Source organism: Syngnathus acus, chromosome 1 (assembly GCF_901709675.1).
Source record: "Syngnathus acus chromosome 1, fSynAcu1.2, whole genome shotgun sequence".
NCBI lineage: Eukaryota > Metazoa > Chordata > Actinopteri > Syngnathiformes > Syngnathidae > Syngnathus > Syngnathus acus.
In genome coordinates this window covers 9,618,133-9,630,233 of record NC_051087.1, presented here as the reverse complement: position 1 = coordinate 9,630,233, position 12,101 = coordinate 9,618,133, and the positions used below count along the sequence as shown (strand labels likewise).

The following is a 12,101-nucleotide window of genomic DNA, read 5'->3' as shown; positions in this document are numbered from 1 at the left end:
TCAAAGCAAAATAAAATTTCTGATTATTCAATTAATCGATGGAATGAAATTATTCAATGGCGATAAGATACGAGTGAACCTATAAAACTGTCAAGCTGAATGTGATGCAGTTGAAAATATGGACGGAACTAACTCTTGTACTGGTGCAGCTGATAATTTAAGTTTGGCGCACCAGTGCAAAAGTGATAGGCTTTTCAAGAAAACTGCTCGCATGTTTGCTAGTGGAAAAAAAGAAAAAAAATCTGCATGCAGTATTCGAAGAAATAGGATTTTCCTTCCAGGTCATGGGGAGCTTGCAAAACACAAACTGACTGGGGAAACCACCAAACCTGGAAATGGCATGTGGCAGCGACACTGACATGGTTAAATACTGAAATATATTTGCACACACAAACATATTCCAAATTTGGCGTGCAATCAAATCCACATAGTATCTAACCCACAACCAGACCAACTATCAACGGGAATGTTGACCAGGAACGTGTTGATGGGAAAGCAAAGCTCGTGAGGACAAAAGAAAATCCTTGGACCCATTTGAGCCAATAACAATAACCAGTGAGCAAGACATCACATTTAAACCAAAAAGATCAGAGCTCAAACTCTTAAGTGTTTTGTTATGGATTTGCAATAAGGGAAGGAAATGAGAAGCTGCCATGTAATTTTGAAGTCAGGTGGAAAAGAACAGAGGAAGAAGGTGGGGGGAAGGCACGTAAGGGGCGAATAGCGTGTGCGTCCGCACGTGTGCCTATCAGAGCGAGTTGGGCAACCCCACCCTGTTTAATGTCACTCTGACGTCAAAGCCATGTGTGCAGGCCCTTAACGTCGAACGGATGGAGCGCGTATTTGTTTAACTTTGGTTCTCCTTTCCGACATAATGGGCCGCTCCATAAACACCATCATCAGGCCAGTTGGCATCCGTCAACTCTGAGATCATCACGTAGGATCACAGCGACAGGTCTGAGCATGTGCAAAGTCACATGACTCAAGTTCAAGAAGGCACATAGCAGCTTAACTACCCTTACTTTAAAGAAAGCCTTTAATTATACAGCAAAATAACTACCTCCCCCGCCTCCCCTATCCCACACCTCATTTAATAACCATATGTGGGGGGGGGGGGGGGGGGCATATTTCCTATTACATTCTACCATCAGCTTTCCAAGAAGAACATTAGCCACAAATGACATCACGTAACAAATGAATGGGTGACCCCAAGGTGCACTGAGCTTTTACTTTCTTTATTTACTACTGCAAGTCCTTGTGGCTAAGATTTGAAGTGTTACCAACAATTTCACGTCAGAGCAGATGCACACTTTTCAAGAATTCGGCAATATGATAGATATGCTTCCCAAAATATGGAGCCCCATTTGCCAATTGGATTACTTCAGTGGTCTTTGAATATACCGCTTTCAAAGCCGTATGATCATTTGGTTCATCAATGTCTTATACTCTTGACCTGACTTTGACGTGACACAATCTATTGACATTAATGAGTCTTGTGGTACCTCTCAGTGTGACGTAATATGCTATTTTAGTCACACTACATCACTTGTTAAGGTCAAGTGGTATGAAAGGATGAGGAAACAGGCCTGTACTAGTTTTTTCCCCAAAGGTAATCATTAAACCTTTAAACAAACAAATATTTAAAATTGCCACACCAACTAAGTAAATATTTTTTTCGGCGCCAACTTCTGTGGCCTTCAGACTTGAGGCTACCTGAGATCAAGTAGTGGACTGGCACATTTGCATTGGACAGTGTCATCTCCAAAAACCGAGTGGTTTCAACCCAAGTGTTACACATGGATGTTAAGTGTGCTATAAGGCTGGGCAATTGACATCTAACCATGATTTCAATTTTGGCTTCTCGTGATCAGTAAAATATTATTGCCAAATTCAGCCAAATACAATCCAGCCGCTTGCCAAATTTGCTCATCTGTGATTTCCTCACATTTTCATCGCAGTGGGAGAAAGAGCCAGACGAGGTCACACGCAGATATAGACAAACACACTATTACGCTCACTAAGGCCAAGTCACATAAGACTGATTACGGCTCCAAGCATACTTTTTTTTTTCGTGGAGAACAGTAGCCCCTAACTTAAAATTCTAGGAGTACTGGAAGAAATTTTAGGGGCACATATGATAAACTAGCTTGCAGACTAAATATTCAAATTCACTTCTTCTTTCACTGTATTATTGATACTACGTTTTAAATTCACATTAATGTGCAAGTTTCAACACCATAAACCTATTGGTTATATATATTAATTACTACACACTGTATTTAAGTCTTCAAAGAATGAATAAAAGTTAAAGTAAAATGAAGAATGTAAGGGTTAGGTCTTTCTGGAAAACTAATTAACATTTAAAACTAAAAACAAAACATTTTTTGGAAGACTACGAGTTCTCATCACTAAAAATTTTGCCTGATTTTATCAAAACTACTGCTTGAGAATAACACACAAATAACTCAACCAAATTAGACAAAAATATATCATCTATACCCACATAAACGCATAAATTGAATGTAACAAATTAATATTAAAACCGTAGTGATACCAAAGAGACATCTCAAATATCTTTTACGCATCACTACTGGCAAAGTCGCAGCATAGTGTAGCGCCACTTTCTTCGCAGCTCGCTTGTACTTTGCACTGCCATGTGGTAGAAGTCACTCAGCCATCTGATGAACACATGTCACACACTGATGCTCAGCCACACGTCAAGAGAATTGAGACCCAGCATGGTAGCATGCAGTCACTACATTACAACTTCACACAATATGGGTTTTTTTTTGGAGGGGGGGGGGGCAGTTGAGCGCCACATTTGTGACTTTAACAAGACAGTTTCGTTACTCAATGCATAATATACCTTAAAGTGGCAGTGTATAGAATGTTTTGATTTTTCAATGTTCATTCTAAAAACACACTCTTAATTTCCGTAACATGCAAAAAATATGTTCTATGACATTACTTTTTTTTTTCCATGTAATCCTAAATCTAGTGATCGCTTCATCTTGCAGGACGCTAACATGTCTGACCTGACCGCCATCTTTCTGCTACGGATACCCGAAGGAGACAATTACCAGATCACCACTTGCTGGACTACAGAATGTGTAAGAAATGAACTTTGTCACTTGAGGGAATACTAGAAGTCATCTGTGATGACATTTTGCTTGTACATCTGCTGAAGAAATTGCTGCTCGGTTGGCGGCGTGCGCTCTCGGTGTGCACGCACTTCAAAGTTGTAAATTCACCACTAGATGGCACTAAACCACCCTTTCTCCTACCCTTTTAGAGAGACAAGTGAAAGGGTTAAAATAATCCCCCGGGTTTGGGAATGTGTCAGACTCGCGACACTTGGAGCCACGTGCTGATTGTGCCGTAAGCAGACTATTTTAGGCTAACTCAATAGTGAGCATTTACCAACAACTCAGACTTATGGAACATCTAATCCAACCACGAGTGTCATTACAATGAAAATCAATGAATACTATGTACGTGTTTCCTGTTTCTTTTCGCTAAATTAACGCAGAATTCGGAAACGTCTTGGTTTTTTTGATCACGCATTTCTAGGGGGAAGGGACAAGACGAGTCCGTAAAGGTTGTTGGCATTGAGCTTTAACGTACAAAGTAGAACTAGAACTGTCCTAACTTGGAGAGCAGAGCGACGAGGATGCCACAGCGACTTTTGCGTAAAACTAAAAGTGATTAGGACTCTGGTAATCATGACATCCCTAACTAAATATTTCATAACTGCTCGAGTCCCACACCCTGAGGCGCTGGAGCTCCAGAGAGTACGACTTCAACGCTCCCAAAAAACAAAAAGTTAAATGCTAGGAAATGAGACAGGGTCACACATAGTTTAGGGCTATTGTAATGTGAGCAAGCTCACGCACACAGGCACAATGGAGCCTGGCCGTGATAAATGAATGGCCTGTTGCTTTTCCAATGCCTCTCGCACGCAGAGTGCGATTGGCTGGAGTAGCCCAAGATAAGCAAAATATTAGCTGCGAGTATCTCTGCTGCCTATTCAAAGTAAAGGCCTGACGTTTACTTAAAGTAATCCACGTGTATATACACAGTGGAAGACAGCGAGTGAGAAACATGTAAGTACCAGGCAGCACCGCTCCTGATGATCCTATGGGTATTTTCCCATTTTTCCTGGAGTATTTTTCACATTTCCTCCCCTGGGGAACATTTAATGAATGTTAATCAGCATTTTCAGAAGAATTTGACGGGTTTGTAAAAAGAAAAAAAAATGTTTTGCAGACTCCGAGATATTCTCGGCCACCCCACGGCCCCCACAAGGAAAGAAAAAAAAATCCTAGCTCCGCCAGTGTTTGGGTGGAACAACCACGATCATCTTTGCGCCTCCACGATGTGTCACACATTGGGTTGTCTGGTTTCACTGCAAGTGTGGAATTCCAATTTAAAGCATATGTGGTCTAACTGAACAAGTGCAGATGATGTTAAATTGGCCAGGGCGATCACAGATTACCGCTGTGAAGTGAGATCTTCTACTTCAATCATACTTCTGTAACCAGGGGTCCTGATTTTAAAATCACCCCATTCACCACGGCCCTGAATGCTTTGAAACATCCCCAGTTTATGAGGAATTTGTTGGGAAAAGGGCTCATTTGCAGGAGACAGATCACACCCACTCTTTAAAACACACAAATGTCAGGTGAATTGAACCAGTACACGATCAGAATATTTAAGCTTTAATTGCAAAAGAGGAAAGACAAGCCAGAGATGGTTGGAGCAGTTGGAGTTTCTCATTTGAGCGCAAAACAGACACATAAAAAGGCCACGTGCATGACAACGCACACACTTGCTCACTGCAGCTGCTGTGGTGGGTTGCAACACCTTTCTTTTGCTGAGCTTTTGTCTCTCTGTTCGAGATATTCCATTAAGTGCATTAAGGGGGAAAGGGGGAGGGTTAAGACTCGAGTATGCTGTGAAACTCCGCTCGAACAAGCTTGGGCTGGACTGAGAGAACAAACCCCGAGGTTAATCATCTATATGTTGTGTACAGTTCTCGAGGAGCCAACTGTCTGATTTTATAGGTGCACTGCCTCGCTTACACACAGCATTTGACGATTATCTTTGAGGAGATGTTTACATTATATTCAAAATGACTGACCAAAAAAAAAAAACACATTTTGAGGGAAAACCACCTTCGATTGAAATAAATAAGAGTCGTAAATTATAGCAACAACGTATATAGCAAGTAGAGACAGGCGTGGAAAACTGGTTGACAATGTGCGCTGTGATTGAAGGACTCAATTCTCTGAGCAAACATACAGTAATGTGATACGTGGGAGAGAACGAGCATCATTCGTGCCCCTGAGCAAGGCACGTCCTTTCCCAATTGTTTCCAACAAAGTGGCCCAGTGCTCCAGTGTCAAAATGCTGTGTATACATATACTAGATACAGTCACTCCGTCCGTCATCATTAGTGCGGATTATGAGTCCTTTAGTTATTCTAACCAAGCTTAAATCGCTAAATTACAGTTCGTCACTACTATTTTAAGACCATCAGTGAAACAATGGTTACAGGGGTAACAGCAGTGGTGGGCAGTCTGTCATTATCGACGGGAGGTCTGTCAGTCCCACACTGACGGACTGATGAAAATTTTGAAATACTGACAGAACAACGGAAGCAATTTTCAGCCGTCATCCAAACCGTTACTAACCCAAAAGCAAAGCTAGACGAGTTTTAGCAAATGTTTTTGCGGTGAGCTGCAGTGCGTTAGCCCCGGACACACAACAGAAATTACAAAAATACCCACACATGAAGGTTTACTTCCCCTGTCGCTGAGCCTGAGCTGTAGACACTGCGGCATTATTCTCTACAGCACAGATGTCAAACTCAAGGCCCGGGGGCCAGATACGGCCCGCTACATCATTTTATGTGGCCCGCGAAGACAAATTGCGCATCAAATTCGTGTGTCATTACTAGAATTGCAAATTGTCTTCACTTTTAACAATTTTTTTTTTTTTTAAATATTTGACCAATTTTTACTCGTCTGATTTGAAAACGAGTTATTTGTCAGTTTGTCTTGTAGCTTTTACTATATATAATATGAGGTGCTCATACATTTATTTGGGTTGACAGTTATAATGGCCCTCCGAAAGAAGCTATGACTACAATGCGGCCCGCCAAAAAAATGAGTTTGACGCCCCTGTAGAGTCTACAGGCTCCCTTCTCTTGCAGTGGTTTAGTATTCACGCAACCCTCAGTCCCTCTCAAATAAAAAGTCATTGGTTCTCTTCATTGTGAACCAAATCCTTATCAAAATAAAGCACATAATAAAAATAATCTCATCCTCCTCCAATGTTGCTCTATATTAGCATCTCGATAGTACAGCCGGAAGAAAAACAACATATGGGCCTAGATCTCAAATCCATCAGATTCAAAGCAGACATTTTAACTACATATACGTACCACTGTACTGCCCTATATTCAGTAGGTTTGCCTGAAAAGTTCACAAACTCTCTGCATTTACCCAGCATCCCATTCTTCCAAAGCTGCCCATGCGAGACACTCATTCTATACACAATCCATTTGTGGGTGCAATGACTGTAAACCAAGTCCCAGTGACAGTAGTCAAAAAGCAATGGCTTTTATGACCCTCAGCTGGAGGAAACACCCCAGAGTGATGACAACGAATGTTAGTCTGGTTTTGACCATAAAACTAATAAAGCTACGCAGGCTGACGTCACAGGAAAACCCTTACGAGTGTGACGGGGGAGATCTGCTGGCCGAAATGTTTGAGATGGTCGCCACAGCATTTTCCGCAGTTAACACAGGGTGGATTGTGGAATGCACTGACACAACTCTGTGAATGCGTGTCAACTTATGAGTTTGACATACTTGGAACAGAGCTCGTGTTCTTGAAAAGACAAAAAGCTAAACCGACCAGAGGATTGCATTCCAACCACCTACCACCCGCTTTGTTTTCTCTAAGAGGTCCAACTGGAAGGAGCAGTCATGCTTGGACTATGTCATCACCACTTGTGTCTACACCTGCTATTTTTATGACACACAGCGGAGCATAACAAACACCAACACTCAAAAGTAATTTTGTAGAATTTTGTTACACAAATTTTGTTAAGCAGCAAAACGTTAAACCCAGCTGAAAATACAGGAACTTTACAAATCTGTCGTCATACTTGATCTCGTCTCAAAAGCAGCAAGTCCGCGATCGCAAAAATAGTAGTGGAATGGCGATTTATGACTTTGGATATTATGGCTAATAAAAGTGTGAATTTCAGATGTTGAGTAGTCGGGCTGATACGAGGCCCTTTTGTACAAAGGGGCTGCTGACATTTGCATTCAAAATAAAACGTACAGCTGTGATTTATTGCAGCAATACTAAAACCGTAATTTTGGTCATTATCATTATGATATGACATTTTCGCACATTGTCATGTCTAGGATTATTATAGATCTTATCGCCGTGATTAAGGTTCGAGACGATCAGCAGGCTTTAGTGCCTGCAAGAGATTCTGAGCTCTGGCCACACACACTAAAGACAGGCTCATCACACCATGTCGCTTCTCACTTAAGTTATCCAATTTTGCATTAGGTGTCGAAATTAAGTAATCGCCAAATAATCGATTATTTTAAGAATCGAGAAATCACAACTACTGTAGAACCAAACTGTCTAAAAACTCTGATTTCAGCCTCTCAACAATAATTACTCTGATTTCTGTAGCATATAAGTGGAATAAATATAATTATAAATGGAATAAATCAGTTGCAAGAAATCTTAAGATTGCTATGCCACATTCAGTGGCGAATGGAGAGTAAATCAAGCAAACCTTGAGTTTTCCCAAACGGGGGTAGTTTGGGGAATGTTTTCAACTGCTAGATCGTCTGTCGCTAGAGTACTTACACATCTTTATTTCCTTTTAATTTCTCATTTCATTTGAGAATTTAACATTAAAACGTTTCCTCAAGGGGGAAATGGTTGCTAATGCAGACTGGATGTGGCATCGCCCAAGAAAATGTTCCGCCAAGTGCCACTGATTCGCAACGAGCATTCTTGGTGGGTTCTACACTGGGGGTTTATCTTGTCATTTCCTTCTCCACAGCGAGGTCGGAGACTTAGAGAAGAGAGTTAATAACACATTAGCAGGACAAAATTTCGCAGACTCATGGGATGAAACTCAGCTACTGCAGCTGAGACCCACTTCACACACTCCACTGGTGTATACATAGACCTCGGTGTCACGAAGCATTAGGGGGACCAAAGCGGGGATAAAAAGCAGACGACCTCTTTGGGGTATTTAAGAGCAATGTTTGCTCCAAATGTCTGGAGCATGCAGGGTGACGACTGCCTCCACTCACTCCTGGAGAGGTGAATTACAGTACAGGATTCATACAAAAGCTGAACTATCCACACAGATAGAAGTTTGCAAAGGCGTATTATGGTTTTAGTTCATTCATAAAATATTTAGTACATTTATATGTGTTTTGCTTGGTTTGTTTTCTTAGATAGTACGTTTATTTGAAGCAGTTCATAAGCCATGACTATAGCTGTGTTAACAGGAGCACCTTTTTGTTTTGTTTGCTTTGGAATCCTTTTTGTATATAAATAACCCCCTAGTGTAATATTTTATGTGTATTAGAGAAAAAACAAGTGGGTATGACCAGTTGTACTTTTTTGCCCTACCTTTGAACATAGAAACTGCTCTGAACTATGATAACTATTGATTGTTTTTCTTTTCTACGAAAAGAAAAGGCAGCAACAGAGCGTTCAATCAGTAGATCCTAGTGATGGGAAAATGAAGCTTCGAATTTGTTTCATGAACCATTTGTTGTATTTTTTTTTTTTTACTTCTCTCAATGGTTAGTTTAAATAATGGGGTTTAGAGAAACGTCCAATGTTGACTATAGCGCCATCTAGAGGAGTCAAAAATACAATAGCTGGTTGATGAAGCAAATTTGAAGCTTCATTTTCCCATCATCACTTTTCTTCAAAGATTTTAGCCTTCTTTTGTAATGTGTTTATATATACAATCAATCAAATAATAAATCAACTTGTAATTCTTGTGCTGTTCATGAAAAGACCATCACCTCATGTTGCAGAAAAAACAAAAAAACAAATACTAGTTAAGTTAGATAGCTGTGAATGTGGCAAAGTACAGATCCAGACTTGGATATTTATATATCGTCTCCAAGTCATACTTTATGAGAATGATCTAAGCTGACCCACAAAAAATTGGGTTGACTGTTTTAAGTTCAGATCTGTACTACTCGTTTCGTTGGAAAAGCATCTTTCGCTACATGGTGGCTCAACACAGTTCACTTCTGCCTTCTATCTTTGTATTTGTGCAACGTAGACAGCGACGGCCCCTTCTGACACAGAGTTGGAGCACTTTTATGCCATCTTACTTTCTCAGAATGGTACTGGTGCCGGTGCTTGCTACCCACAAACGTCATCTCTCAGGATTTTTTCGGTAATGATGCATCTGTACGCCTTCTCTGGGATGAGTGGAACAACCTACACTCACACAAGAAAGCATTTTGCCAAAAATCCCCTTCACGGCCAAAAACGGACTTGGGCAAATATAAAGCGTGCCTATATTGGTGACTCGGGTTGACAACAAGCTGCCCATTTAAAAAAAAAAAGAAGAAAAAAAACAATGACAAAGAAACACAGGGGATTCAACAGTTTCGAGCCTTTGTTTCCTTTGAGCCTTACAGCACAAGATTTCACACATAAATGAGTTCAAGAGTATATCCACAAAGGGCATTTAATTTATTTTTACATTTTGTCCACAAAAAAAAACACACACACACACACACACACACACACACACACACACACACAGTTTGGGATTGTGAATAAGATCTTTTTTGAAACTGGGTCCCAGAGTGAATATTTTTTAAATTGCAGCATTCACAAGACATAAAGATCTTCTCTGAAGTGATGGAGCGATACTCCCAGTTCAACAACAATCGTAAATCACCATTACAGATGTTTGTTACCTTGGTGTTGATTCCAAAGCAGTTGTAGTACTTCTTAGTCAGTCCGCTTCACATTCCCCACCATTATTGTACGATTAAACGACATAGGCATCGTCCTTTTGGTCAAATGCTGTGGCAGCATTACTAAATTGCATACTTCATGCCTGGCATGCATCCCACAGCGATTCCAGTGTCTTGAGAGGACACACACCAGAAAGCAATTCTATTTTTATATGAAACATTTAAAAACAAAGAACCGTTTCTTCCCCGTGTAGACATGGCCTGGGTGGAAAAATATGCGTAAACTCAAACAAGATCATTATTTCGGCATCTAAAATTTGCGTGACGTGTTAAAATATGAGCCTTTACTAAATAAAGGTTGGAAAACTGGTGTTTGGCTCCTCTGCGCTATATCTAATTACAAGGCATCCTTCACACATTCATCCACGATCGGAGGCCATCTGAGGTCTCAGGTGATGACCAAAATATCTGGCAGGTGCAAAATGCAACATCACGCAGATCACCATTTTAGAGCTGTGCACATAAGCAACGCACAGTGTGGATCTGAAGCAACAAGCCAATGCTGTTAGATAAAACTGATCAACTCGTCAATTATCTTTACAGACACCCTGATTGGCTGCGAAGCGTATCAGTGCAACAATAATACACCCCCTCCTCACCTCCTCCTGTGATGCACACCCACTCAGGGCCCTCTCTCTGCCATCTTCTGCAAACAGATGCACCCTCGCCTGTGATCCACCACCTGCAGGTGAGATCCTACAGGAGGATCACCTGCCCACGGAGTACCCTGCAAGCACGGGCTGTACATCTGGGCCTTCTACAGCCCCCAGATGCCTTCCAACCTGCACTTCAGGCAGTCAATTAAAGTGGCATACCTCTGCGTCAAATAGTACCAATCAGATAATAAGCGTCACACAAGCAGGTATGCGGATGGATTGGTTCAAGCCTCCTAACGAGTATGTCAACCCTCATGATAACATATATGCACGGTCAGATGTAAATACACATTTGGGGGGGTAGGGGGGGCAGCCATTGGTGCTTGTGTGGAAAAATGCGCTCGGGCCGCTGCAATGCACCGATGCTGCAAACACTCCCTGCCTTGTTCACCCCTCAGTCAACAGGGCCTAAATCTGTCCGCTTATTATGGCTTTTGTTAAAGGTGACAATAGCTGATTTCAGGCAATTATTGCAAGGACACCACGCAACTAGCAGGTATGGATATCAAAGGAGGACATGGAAAAGGACCAAAGGGGAACCGGGCTCGTCCTCGACTACAAGGCTCAGCTGAAAAATGAAAAAATAGATATTGTCGCGCTTACCTTCTCTCGCCTTGAGGAGAACCGTGTTGGCCACGATATTTTCAATCTCCATTGTCACGGTGTAGTTCCCGAACAGTCGCGATACATTTCACTCAGCGGGGGGAAAAGACGTTTGTTTTTTGTTTTTTTTAAACTCGCTGGCTCAAACGTGCGGACGGCTGCAAGGCAGCGGCACGCGCACGGGGAGGAGACCGAGGTGCTCGTGCATAGTAGCTAGCTTAATGGTGCTTGTCTTTTCTCTCCATTACAACATGCTTGGGAAGCTATGGACGATTACCACGGGCTTGTTAGCATTCACAGCCTACCTCTCTTTCCTTCTCTCCGCCTGCCTTCCTTCCTGCTTTGGCTCTTTCTCCTCCCTCTCCTTCATCCTCCACCCTCCTCCTCCTCTTTGCCCCTCCTCTCCCCAACAATGCAAAAGAGCACAGCGATTCCGTTTCACTTCATTGAGCTGTCACATTGGTCGTCAATAATTTACTCATCCTATAAAATGTCCCCATAAAAATCTGTTCCAACCCCACGCCCCAAAACAAATTTTGTTATATAAGGGGGAAAATAATGCTCAAAAGAAAAATAAACATAAAAACAAACGCGATTTGAAAGAGATAAACTGGGGGGGTTTAAGTTAAACCGAAAGTCACACTGTGATGTGTGTTGGCGTGTGGCTTTAAGGGGCGTGGTCTATAGTGAGCGGCATCAGGAGCTCTGACACCAGCTCAGATTGGCCATTTACCAGGTTTTCATGCTCCTCGTATTTTCAGCGGCGCGACCCTAGTGATGCCTGG

General features: G+C 41.8%; 1 protein-coding gene and 1 long non-coding RNA gene across 3 annotated transcripts in view; both read right to left on the bottom strand.

Annotated features, from left to right (window-relative positions):
• grk4 (G protein-coupled receptor kinase 4) overlaps positions 1-11,673 on the bottom strand; it is a 34,919-nt gene extending 23,246 nt beyond the window's left edge. For both annotated transcript variants that reach the window (XM_037246324.1, XM_037246314.1), the window contains exon 1: positions 11,317-11,673. In XM_037246324.1, the coding sequence (XP_037102219.1) occupies positions 11,317-11,368 (52 nt within the window). In that variant the 5' untranslated portion in view covers positions 11,369-11,673. The remainder of the gene's footprint in view (positions 1-11,316) is intronic.
• LOC119119907 lies at positions 2,795-5,439 on the bottom strand. Its single transcript, XR_005097418.1, has 2 exons — positions 4,671-5,439; positions 2,795-4,368 (listed from the first exon to the last, which is right to left on the bottom strand). It is a non-coding gene; the product is annotated as an uncharacterized LOC119119907 (long non-coding RNA).
• Positions 11,674-12,101: the final 428 nt, after the last annotated feature.